The following is a 12,931-nucleotide window of genomic DNA, read 5'->3' as shown; positions in this document are numbered from 1 at the left end:
GCCTGTTTGATGTTCTGATCGGAACGGAAGAGCGGTGTTTTGACCCGCGACTAGGACGCCTCACAGTCACCCAGCTGCCCTGCTGCACGGGCTCAACCGAACAATGTACAGGACTCCCTGAGCTAGTCGCATCCAAAGCAGTATCTACAGCCCTCACATTCTTACTATCCTCAACTAAAGTTTGGATGCGTGTCTCTAATTCTGAAATCTATATAACTATGGAAACAGTTATTCCTAAGTTCATACAATGCATTGCAAGGCATAATTCATGCATTGAAATACTTTCATAATGCATTATATATAAAGGCTTCAAGTAAAGTGTTACCATGTCATTTTTCCTGTGATGCGCAACTGAATTTTCAGCATCATTACTCCAGTCTTCATTGTCACATGATCCTTCAGAAATCATTCTGATATGCTGATTTGCTGCTCAGGAAACATTTCTTCTTATTATTGATGTTAAATACAGTCACTTTAACATGTCTTTGCTGAAAAAATGTAATAATTTCTTTTGAATGGTAGTTAAAAAATAAAATAAAAACATACTCAGTACCTGTACATTTATTTCAGTATTGTCCATGTAACAAAATACTCTCTCTTCAGTATAACCCAGACCGATGTTATCAGGTTCTGTAACTGTAAACATATGAGCTATAGCAGGAGTGCATAATGTACATTGAAAAACACAAGCATGTAGCCATTCTAGAAAGGTTTCTGTTTGTACGATCTGTTCGGCATTCACACATGCCCTAGTCTTTCACAAAAGCCTTTTTGACAGCATTTTGTCTGCGTATGTGTGAGAATGAGCGTTTCGCAGGGTTTCCCACCCTCCGGTGCAAAAGACTGACCACAAACACAGAGTGTGCGTGCCATTGTAAGGGTCCGGCCGCTTTAAGCATCAGTGCTAACAGACATTGTCTTGGTTTCCCTCCAGTGTGTATTTTCAGAATGATTATTGTACAGCATATACAATATGTCTGCGTTATCATGGAGACGAGAATGGCTCTTGTTATTTCGCCACAGGAAATGGCCCTGCGCTGACCAGTGATGACCTCAGGTTGACCTCTGCCAGCTTTGTGGGTTTGGCTGAGAATTGGATACTGGACATGATGTACAAGTCCTGCACAGAAGCACCTCTAGTAAAGTTGACCATACTATGCAGATTACATTAGTAATGAAGGAGAGCTGGTGAATCTGTTTTTATATCATTATTTTTTTTTTAATATCTCTGCCCATATATGCAGTGATCAAACCCTAGGTATTGCTACTAAAAGCTGTGTAATTACATATAGATTTTTTTGGGCATAGATGTCTTTTTTATCCCTTACTTATTCCAAAAGAAAGGTTAAAATATTAACTACGACATAGCCCATGGTTTAGATTTAGGTTGAGATAGCTTGAGTATGTTCTCAGTGGATACAGAATAACAGTGCCCCCCTGTGGTCATGACATGCAAACTCAATAATAGGAGGCTCATACAGGATGCATTGCTGTTTTTGTTGTCTTTTTTACCAGCAGACCACACCATATTAACTACAAATATACACCAAAAAGCAAGAACGTTTTGACTGCTGTGTGACTGAACTACATTTTGGGCATATGCAAATTCTAAACAGACCCGAGTTGTTATCGTCAGCCTTTTGCTAAAAAAAAAGGGTTTATTACACAGTAATTATACAGTTGAGTGTGTGCGCCTGAATCTATAGAGAAAGATCCTCTGACATTGTAGCAGCAATATTTAAAACCAAAAATTTTAATATTGTGCCTTATAAAATATACATAAAAAAAAGCTTACATCCAAAACAATTATTGATGCTTGTAGTTTTACTTTAAGAACAAGACATCTCAAATATATCTAGTTACAGTAAAAAAGAAAAAAAAAATTATGGAAACTATTAACTTCGTACTTTAGCTGACCTTTTTTTAGTTAGATGAAATATCAAGCATCTTATGGCTTAATTATTTCAAAGTAAAAAAAAATTAATTTGCGAAGAGACGGTTACACAAAAAAAAATATCATTATAGGCCTGGTTTCACACACCTTATTTATTCACGGACTGAAAATGATTTACCAGCAAAATCTGTCACATTTACCCTTGGTGTACAAAAATCAATGTCATTCACTGTAGAAATGAAATGCATCATTTATGAAAATCATACAAAAATGTGAGAAATAAAACCCCAATAGAAAATTCACAAACATGAGCATATCAGTGGCAACCATTTCAGCATCTGCTGTTCCATACTTATGTTTTAGGAAGGGCAGAATTATTTTAATATTCTTTACTTTTGTTGGGAAACAATAAGTGCAAAGGTGTTTTTTTAGGTGAGGGTTGTTGAGCTCATTTCAATTCAAGCCCGACTACAAAACTGCAAATGAATATTAATAGGAACGTGAATGAAGACTGCATTTGACATTCAGAAACTGGAAACTTAAAAAAAAAAAAATCTGCATCCGAGTACACACACAAAACCCTCTTTCAAATCACACACATTCGGTAACAAAACAACATGCACATCCTGCAAAAATCACTTTCACGTCCTATGAAGGCACAAGCATGATGTTCACAGAATGATGCATATTGTTTGTGAGCGTACACTATCGATCTCTCAGTCCAGTCTGAGTGTGGGTGATGGCTTCGGGTGGCTGTTTCATGGCCCGGCTGAAGACTGGACATCTGATGTTTGATTTACAAGGCATCCAGAAGGCTGTCGATACGGCTGACCAGCTCTTGCCTCTTGCCTGACAGGGTTTTATCCGAGTCGATGTAGGTGTCCTTCTTCACCTTTCCGGCCACCAGACGTTCGGCCTCCTGACAGGATCGGCACACCAGATCCTTCAGCTGGATGTCCAACTTCTGTATCTCACCAACCTGCAGACAGAGAAACAGAAAACATATAGAAAAATCCAGCTTAAATGGACAGTTCACCCAAAAATTTAAATTGGGCCATTAATCTCTCATTAATAACTCACCCTCATGGAACACAAATTAAGATGTTTTTGATGAACTCCGAGAGCTTTCTGACCCTCCATAGACAGAAAGGGAATTGCCACGCTATGGTTCAACTTTAAATTTATGAAGCTATGAGAATGCTTTTTGTGCGCAAATAAAAAGCAAAAATATCGTCGTTATTCAACAATTTCTTCTCTGTCGTGGTACTCTTGTGAATGCGCATCGAAGACACGGAAGAGAAGAAATTGTTGAATAAAGTTATTGGTTTTCTTTGCACACAAAAAGTATTCCCATAGCCTCATCAAATTAAGGCTGAACTACTGATGTTGCATGGAAAATTTTAAGAATGTATAACTACCTTTCTGGGCCTTGAACGTGGTAGTTGCGTCAGAAAAACTCTTTTTGAGTTCATCAAAAATATCTTAATTTGTGCTTTCCAAAGATGAAGGTCTTGGAACAACATGAGGGCGAGTAATTCATGGCAGAATTTTCATTTTTAAGGTGAACTATCCCTTTAAGAATTTTGAAATATGGTAAAAGACGGGATTTAGAAGAGATTGACTCTACTTTTTCAGCCAGATCAGAGCCCTCTGCTTTGAGACGGATTTGTAATGCATTGATGTCATTGGAGAGGGTGCGGTGGTCGGCCTCCAGGGTCTTGCGGCCGCTGTTCAGTGCTCCGGTATCGCGGGTCTGCTTGTAGCGGTTCACAATTTCATCCATGTGGCGGTACAGACCGAGACGTTTGTTCACCAGAGTCAAGACATGCTCGGTGATGGAGGCCACCTTCATGCGCACCTCTGCTGCTGGATCCTAACGGAGGAAATGACAGCTTAGATAACAATGTGACACCTACACAGTCACTTCAACAATACTGCGTGCTCCAGACGCACCTTGGTGATGGAGAAGTCGAGGCGCACGTAGATGATGACCGTGAAAAAGAGGATGTAGAACGCTCCCACCACTAACAAAGGCTCCTGCAGCATCAAGATCTTATTGAAGGTGTAGTGAACCTAATGAGAAACACAGTTAATACTCACTTTTGGGGTTAATCAACTAGCTCACTTTTTGACAAAGCACACTTTTGCTGAAATAATTTTTGGCACTTTGTAACAACTTTACAGGCACTTCAATTCCATTGGAAAAATTTGAAGCTACTCCGCAAATGCATCTGTACTGTAGAAGCGGAGTAGAACTGGCATTAATAATAATTAAAAAAAAAATTATCTTCAATCATGAAACACGAGCAGAACGAATGCGTGTGTAAATCGTTCGTAAAACCATTCAGACGTAAACTTTTGAATTCATGAAAATCAAATCAATTAAAAATGTTAGTTGGTAAGAAAGAACAGTACACCGGTTTCGTACCATCTGCAAAATGTGTTCTTTTTCGCAAACTGATGACACTGCATTTTGATGCACTACAATAATATTTCACAAGTTTGTTTACCCTGTATTTTTATTTCAGCTGAGAGTTGAAAACGGTTCAACTTTGGGTATTAAAAAAAAAAAAAAAAAAGCACTCGTCACGGTCACATTTTACCTATAGCCATCCAATCAGTGGAGGAGGGGCAGGGCAAATACTACACTGACCAACTATTTGACATGTACAAGAACTGAACAAGATAATATTGCTGCAGTGTTGCTCACATTGACGAGCGCTTGTGAACGAGTGGGTATGAGACAGCTCCGCTTTGGTTTAAAATAACTGAAAAATATGTTATCAGTCAGGACTTAATGGGGAAAAATCATTGCAAAACATTGCGTTCTCTCGCAAAGATGCTTGCGTTCCCTCGCAAAACATTGCAAAGATGCTTGCGTTCCCTCGCAAAACATTGCAAAGATGCTTGCGTTCCCTCGCAAAACATTGCAAAGATGCTTGCGTTCCGTCGCAAAACATTGCGTTCTCTCGCAAAGATGCTTGCGTTCCCTCGCAAAACATTGCGTTCTCTCGCAAAGATGTTTGCGTTCCCTCGCAAAACATTGCGTTCCCTCGCAAAACATTGCGTTCTCTCGCAAAGATGTTTGCGTTCCCTCGCAAAACATTGCGTTCTCTCGCAAAGATGCTTGCGTTCCCTCGCAAAGATGCTTGCGTTCTCTCGCAAAGATGCTTGCGTTCCGTCGCAAAACATTGCGTTCTCTCGCAAAGATGCTTGCGTTCTCTCGCAAAGATGCTTGCGTTCTCTCGCAAAGATGCTTGCGTTCTCTCGCAAAGATGCTTGCGTGGAAAGATTTCGGGGTGGGTGAAAAAAATATTTTTCAAATCTTTTGCGTTCCCTCGCAAAGATGCTTGCGTTCTCTCGCAAAGATGCTTGCGTTCCCTCGCAAAACATTGCAAAGATGCTTGCGTTCCGTCGCAAAACATTGCGTTCTCTCGCAAAGATGCTTGCGTTCTCTCGCAAAGATGCTTGCGTTCCCTCGCAAAACATTGCGTTCTCTCGCAAAGATGCTTGCGTTCCCTCGCAAAGATGCTTGCGTTCTCTCGCAAAGATGCTTGCGTTCCGTCGCAAAACATTGCGTTCTCTCGCAAAGATGCTTGCGTTCTCTCGCAAAGATGCTTGCGTTCTCTCGCAAAGATGCTTGCGTTCTCTCGCAAAGATGCTTGCGTGGAAAGATTTCGGGGTGGGTGAAAAAAAAAAATCGGGGTGGGAGGAAAAAATATTTTTCAAATCTTTTGCGTTCCCTCGCAAAACATTGCGTTCTCTCGCAAAGATGCTTGCGTTCTCTCACAAAGATGTACGCAAAGTTTTGCGAGGGAAAAAAATGCTTTTTTCACTCAAAAAATGAGGTACCTACTTTCGGATAAATGAGGCTTACGATTAATCAGAAGCACATAGAAACACAAAACCAGTCCTAAATGAAAGAAAACAAGTTGACAAAAAGATTGAATCCAATATTTGGTGATAATATAGCATAATGACAGATTTATAAGCAGTTGTTTGGAGTCCGGTCATTTTTGACCGGGACCACAAAAGGCGTGACCGGAGTCCGAACACAACCAGAGGGTTAATTAAAAATACAAAAAGGAGACAATGGAACAGGAGATGATGGCATTCTTTCTCCACAAGGACGTGTACCACGGCAGATCAACATTGTTTGTCGCGGACAACTACTGTATAATGCTATATAGTATAATAAACGATAGACACTTGTTCTTTGCGGTTTTATTTTAAACAAGGTGGTGTAACATTAAAATATATCACAGTGCTCAAAAATGCACACAAAACTGAAGTACATATGGAGGGAGGGGTTCTAGCAGACCAATCACAGCGCTTGCGGTCCGCATAGAATTGACGCCCTGTTAGATTTTTGGACAGGTGCATGTCAGGTACGGCATAGGCCTGTATGTCTCTGCATAGGCTATGGCGTAGGTTCGACGCAGAAGTATAAATTGGGCTTTAGGCCTTAAACCAGGCTCTACCCACGAAGTGCTCGCGCTGAAAGCGCCTCTCTTCACGTGATCATTGAAATCTGACTCCTGCTACAACGTGACGTGGCTCTGCAGCGCACGCTGTATGAAGCAGACGCTTTGGAGCAGCGCAGACCATGCACTCGCACAAGTGCGACCATGTCAAATTTTTACTCGCGTAAAAAATGGTCGCAGTCTAGAGTCCTGGCACATCAAAAAGAAGTTACGATTATGGCTTGGAGTTATACGGAGTTATACCTTTTTTTATTTAATCCACAATAAAATAAATATCTATAATTTTTTTTTAACCATTTAGTTTATATTTAAAAATGCAGTTGAATAGGATTTGTAACATTTAATTTCCAGTTTAATAAAGCATTTACGAATTGTACTTTTAGTACATTCTACTATTTAAGTTAGTGACTTAAGTTCTCTATACAGATCTAGACTACAATAAAAAAGCTAAAATGTTCAGTCGACATTTTCTCTGCACTGCTATAAAGGGAAGAGAAGGGGGGAAGGGAAAGGGGTGTGCGGCCAAGTATGGTGACCCATACTCGGAATTTGTGCTCTGCATGTAACCCATCCAAGTTACACACAGTAGTGAACATACACCCGGAGCAGTGGGCAGCCAATGCTGCGGCGCCCGGGGAGCAGTTGGGGGTTCAGTGCCTTGCTCAAGGGTCTCTCCTCAGTCGTGGTATTGAGGGTGGAGAGAGTGTTGGTTATTCACTCCCCCCACCTACAATCCCTGCCGGACCTGAGACTCAAACCCACGACCTTCAGGTTACAAGTCCAACTCTCTATCCATTAGGCCACGACTGCCCCTCAATAAAGAGTACAAGGACATGCTTTTCAGAGGTTCTGTATCTGTGGCAAGTCTTCGCTTACCACAACGTCCTGAATGTGCTGCTCCACCAGATTGTTCTTGGTGGCCACCAGCACAGGTCTGCCAAAGGTGTCCAGGTAAGTGTAATGCAGCTCGTCCTGACTGCGGGCGATGGGGTAGGGAGTATCCATGTGGATATTTCTGGGAAGAACAACAAGGTAGTGATAAGTCACCAAATCAAACTTGATGATTTTGATTGTGAGGTTTGCTCATGCTAATGCATATCAGATGCTCACCTGGCTCCTTCAGGAAGGATCAGTTTCACAGTTAGTTGGTCAATAACCTGGTCATCATAAACATGATCAACTAGACGTATTTTCAGAGCATACTGATCCCCTAAAGGACAAAAGGATGTGACATTGTGATTTCAAATTAATAGAAAACATTTTAATCTGTCAACTTGATACCAGACACCCACCCAGATTGTAGAGATATTCATAGCTGGGAAGATTATAACCAACTATATAATGTGTTTTCCAGCCACCGAACAGCGGGAAACGGGGACGGATTTCAACCTCGACGGAATCATCTAGAACTTGGAGGTGAGATGTGGAGATGTTCCCGATCTCATCACGGTAATACACATCTTGAGCAGAGGCTGGGAGGATGGTCTGCAAAAAGAAATAAAAGTTGAAGAAAACCAAACGTTTTACCTTAATTTAAGCTTCATATAATATTAACTTGCTTTCTAGAGATGGCTACTGGGATGCCACCTTTAGCTGAGCCAATATGTTGGACCAGCTATTATTTTGCTAAATACTAAATGAATACAATGTTAAAAATGTAAAAAATTTATACAATAAAAAGAGAGAGAGTTAAGACACCTTGAGAGATTTGACTGATGAAATGCCGCTGTCAGACTGTCTCTGGTAGTCATAGCGGGAAAAAGGGCCCTTCAGGTAAGCACCGGTGTGTCTCAGGTCGATGGTTTCCTCCACGGCGATGTTGCCCCAGTGAGAGACCTCGATAGTGCGAGTGATGCTGCTGATGGTGAGGAAAGGTGTGTTGTTCTCATAGTGGATCTTCATGGCATCCTACAAACCAACAGATCTCAAAAGGTTATACACTACCATTTAAAAATATGGGGCGAGTAAGATTTATTTTTTCACATATACATACATATATATATATATATATATATATATATATATATATATATATATGAATAAAAGTGCTGTCAATCGATTAAATTAATCACACATTTTTCTGAAATTAATCGTGATTAATCCCACCTAACATTAACATTTTTAAATATACTTTTATATTGCAATAATTTCACATTCAATCTTCAAATTAATGTACAAACAACAAAGACAGTATATTTTTAATATTTGTTTAATGGCATCTTCATTTTTATGACTGAAGGCGAGTACTGATAGCAATTAATGCTGATTTCCCTATAAAAGTGTTTCCCCCTAATATTTAACCATTGACTATAGCCATTCAGCTTTACATTATAATTAAAAGCTATCAATTTGAACATTTATTAGACTTTAAAAATAACTTCTAATTTAAGTGAACTTGAAACAATCTTCACATAAACCCATTATAATAAAGGTCATATTTATCTGCCTGTGCCCCTCAACAGAAATATACAGAAACTGAATAAAGCTATCAAACACTAAATTCTAAACTAAATAGAGATGAATCCTTAAAACTATAAGTTATTGATTTCCTCTTTTTTCTGTTGTTCTTGATGAACAGACATAACGGCTGCTGGTTATTAGGTTGTTTTTGGCTTCTATTTCTTTAAGAGCTGTCGCTGCTGAACGTGACGCGGAGAGACATGTTCTTAATGTAACACATTTATAATATAACATGCACGCACAGTTTTATGACAGCTTTAATCGCCTTTTTGGTAACTTCATGACTTAACTGATCACGACATTGCACGCTCGTAGTTTCTTTCGCAATTTGATATTAAATGATATAGACTTTGCATGTGCCGACACCTTTGTGCGTGTATTGAAGAGCATGCGCTGCAAGCATAGTACAGTTTCCGAGCTCGTTTGACTCGCGCCTGACGCAGAAGTGAAGTTGAAGCGCGCATCTGAAACGTCTCCAGGTTGATGTGATCGTAAAGACGTTCAGCGACTGATTTAATGCACTTCTTGTCAAGAAAAAAAGAGAGAGAATTAGCAGTTATGTGTGGGGTGGCCAACCCTGGGCTCCGCCCCTGCATTAACGCGTTAAACTGGAGAAAAAAAAAAAAAAAACGCCTGCATTAACGCCAATTTTGACAGCACATATACATATACACACAGTTGTTTTGAACTTTAATATTTCACAATATTACTGTATTTTTTAATCAAATAAATGAGCCTTGGTGAGCAGAAGAGAAAAATCTTACTGACACCAAACTCTTTGTATGCAAAAACAAAAATTCACCAGGTAATGACAATATCATCATGTAAACAGAGTTTAACGTATATTACAGTACAGCACAGTGATTATTGTGGTCAGTCACCTGGCTGAAGGGAGGAACATCTTTGAACGGTCCATACTCAACAGTCTCATCGCTCTTGGTGGGGTTGCCCAGCTTGGTATAGCTCTCCACGGTTTTGGAGGCCAGGCGAACGCGCGTGGTCTGGGAGCGGGTGGGGTACGGGGAGTACAGGTAATGGTTCCCCTGGAAGACCACCAACTGTCGCTCGGCCTGGGTGATGTGGGAGGGGAAGGGCTTCAGCACGTGACTGAACACCGTCTCAACCTTCACCCGCAGTTTAGCACCCGGAGCAAGAGACGACGGTAACTGTGCCTCGAAGAATCTACCACTGCAGGAAGGGGGAAAAAAACAAAGTTTGAGCTGTAAATAATATATACACACACACCTCCATGAAAATGAAACATGTTATACACACAAAGAGAAGCGTGTCTTGTAGTCTGAACTGCAAAACAACACTAAATCTGATGCTTACAAACCAATTCTATACGCATTTTAAAATTGGATTCATATTAGGGCTGCACAATTAATTTTTAATTGTGATCACGATCACAAAGATTTTCTTTTCCCCAATCAGAGCTTCTCTCTTAAAAGAATACATTTTATGCACAATGTTTTACTTAATCTTCTCAACCTGGCAACCATGTGCACTTGCTCTCTTTGCACTGATGGGAAAAAAAGGCAATATTGACAAACATTTCATTATTCTTCTCAAATGAAAGTGTAATACAGCAGTTTGTGTTCTATGTAGACGCCACTTGTACTATTTGCTGCAACTAAACCAGTGAGCAAATGATAAGAAATCCAAAAATGCAATTGTGGTTGTTTGATTTTTTCTTTATAAAAAAATAAATTCATTGACATCATTGGACTGGTTGGAATTGATTAGGAATTTCTCCATTTTAGATTTTGAGAGACGCTTCTTTTCTCTAGTTTGACCAGTTTTCATAATGTAGATAGTGGTCGACTGATGGTCACCAATATATATGATATTAATCTATTTTAAACATGGTAAATATACAAAAATTTATACTAAAGCATAAAAAAAATGTTGCAATAAAATGTATATTTATTTCACATAATATTTACTGAAATACTAAAACTGAAAATAATAAATTTGAAAAAAAAAATGAAAAAAAACAAAATAGGTGTATACTTTAGCAACTTCTTGAGTCTGTAAACATTATGGCATTTTTAGAAGAGAAAAAAAAAAACTAGTAAAAAAACAACAAAAAAAGAATAATAAACAGTATATCCACTATAAATACTGCATTCACAAACACTTTTCAGCAGAACAGAAAAAAATGATTGGCTGATGCTGATAATTTAAATAAACAAATGGCCTTGGTGATATACTGATTGCCCAGTAGTAGAAAGCGTGTTGATATATGTGACCCTGGACCACAAAAGCAGTCTTAAGTCGCTGGGGTATATTTGTAGCAATAGCCAAAAATACACTGTATGAGTCAAAATTATTGATTTTTCTTTTATGCCAGAAATCATTAGGATATTAAGATCATGTTTAGTGAAGATATTTTGTAAATTATCTACTGCAAATCTATCAAAACTTAATTTTTTATTAGTAAAATTAAGAACTTCTTTTGGACGACTTTAAATGTGATTTTCTCAATATTTTGATTTTTTTTGCACCCTCAGATTCCGGATTTTCAAATAGTTGCATCTCGGCCAAATATCATCCTATCCTATCATAACAAACCAGCTTTCAGCTTTTCCTCCAGCGTTTTATTCAGCATAAATGTCAATTTGGAAAAATTTACCCTTATGACTGGTTTTGTGGCCCAGGGTCACTCACATATTTGATCAATATAATAATGAAGTTCTCTTATGTGAAAGGGCAATAATTCTGATTAAATGTAAAATGAACAATTTATAATTTGAGCAAAATAAATGTGATTATCAGTTTAACCATTACCGTAAAGCCCTAATTGAAATGTTTTTTCTCCCCCTGGCACACTGAAGTCTAAACTAATAGACTTAAACCCCAGTGTTTACCTTTCTCCATGGACCGTTGTCTCTTTCAGCTCCAGGCTTTCATCCTCCTCTTCCTCCCCTTTTACCTGGTAAAGATAAAAACTTGTCTTATATCCAGAACAATTTCACAACATGCCCATCTAAAGTAAGAAAACCCGTGCTGACCCATAACCCCAAACTGTGTTTAAGCTTAAATACAAGGCTTTGTCTACAGGTCAAAGTCAACTACCTGCACATGAGCGGATTCAGAGCTGATCAAGCACACTTTTAAACCAACCTTTTTATTAACAGCAAGAAAACCAAGTGACCCTGGCTACGTGTTTTTGTATAATATTTCAACACGGAAGTGAACAGTGCATCCAGAGCTGACGTGTCACGCTGCAAAGCGGAAGTGCTGAACATACACTGCTAATGCTAACTAGTAACTACTACACAAAACACCCCAATAACGCCAAGTGCATCATATCAGAATTCATTTATAGAGCTTATTTGAACGAACATTACATCTTAACTACGCTAATTAAGGTTTTCTTCAGCCAAATCAAGTGCAAACGTACAAATCAAGCAGGATTGCGTAGCTAGCTCAGACTCCGGTACTTGACTCAATGCTAAAAATACATCTCAGAATGAATAAATTGATAAATTTAAACTAGAGATTCTTCAGTGAGATCGCTCAATAAGGCTCCTGCTGGCTCTTTACAGATGCATTAATTATGTAACGTTACTCACAGATGCGCCGATGAAGGCCAGGTGCGGCGCGAGCTCGGACTCCAGCGCGAGCGTGAAGGCGTTGAGTCGCGAGGCTCCGTGGTTCGCGAGCTGGATCTCCGCCGTGATCTTCGCGAGGTGAGAGCTCAGGTCCAGCGTGCGCTTCACGTCTTCATTCACCAGCCCCTCCGCGCACAGCGACGCGCGGAATAAACACGCGACTAGCGCAAAACTCACCGCTCCGGCGCGCCACATGCTCTGCTGCTTGTATGTTAGGATTTGGAGGTGAATAAATGTAATTAGTGTCTGCGCGTGCAATGAGGCCTCGCGCTGCAGAAGCTGCTGCTGAAGGATGACGCTTCATTCATTCCCTCCTGAGTGACGTCACCAACACGGCGGACAACGAACTAACCTTTTTTTTTTTTATGCCAACACACTTAATCACAACAACCTCAAAAACAGTAGACCTTTCAAAGCAAAAAAATAAATAAATAAATTTAAAAGTAGCAAGTGCACTGATATTTTTTCTTGCTGTG

The 12,931-nt window shown here is 39.5% G+C and overlaps 1 protein-coding gene across 1 annotated transcript; it reads right to left on the bottom strand.

Moving 5' to 3' along the window:
- Window positions 1-1,925: 1,925 nt before the first annotated feature.
- On the bottom strand, window positions 1,926-12,843 carry LOC306855046 (dolichyl-diphosphooligosaccharide--protein glycosyltransferase subunit 1-like). The gene is made up of 10 exons (XM_079393456.1): window positions 12,417-12,843; window positions 11,709-11,773; window positions 9,720-10,026; window positions 8,077-8,286; window positions 7,671-7,863; window positions 7,489-7,588; window positions 7,255-7,393; window positions 3,848-3,967; window positions 3,522-3,767; window positions 1,926-2,873 (listed from the first exon to the last, which is right to left on the bottom strand). Exons 1-10 carry the CDS (start codon window positions 12,648-12,650, stop codon window positions 2,691-2,693), a joined length of 1,797 nt encoding a protein of 598 aa, XP_079249582.1. The 5' UTR covers window positions 12,651-12,843; the 3' UTR covers window positions 1,926-2,690.
- Window positions 12,844-12,931: the final 88 nt, after the last annotated feature.

The sequence above is a fragment of the Barbus barbus genome (assembly GCF_936440315.1).
Source record: "Barbus barbus genome assembly, chromosome: 35".
Classification (NCBI taxonomy): domain Eukaryota; kingdom Metazoa; phylum Chordata; class Actinopteri; order Cypriniformes; family Cyprinidae; genus Barbus; species Barbus barbus.
The sequence above is the reverse complement of the archived record's forward strand: the minus strand, read 5'-3'. Positions and strand labels throughout refer to the sequence as shown.

What these genes read in the sequence shown, in the direction of transcription:
- LOC306855046 (XM_079393456.1), bottom strand. Translation starts at nt 12,650, where the DNA reads ATGTGGCGCGCCGGAGCGGTGAGTTTTGCGCTAGTCGCGTGTTTATTC. An exon ending in ATCCTTCCTGAAGGAGCCAG is followed by an intron (nt 7,394 to 7,488) that starts GTGAGCATCTGA and finishes TGTTCTTCCCAG; the next exon opens with AAATATCCACATGGATACTC. An exon ending in AGCACATTCAGGACGTTGTG is followed by an intron (nt 3,968 to 7,254) that starts GTAAGCGAAGAC and finishes GTTTCTCATTAG; the next exon opens with GTTCACTACACCTTCAATAA.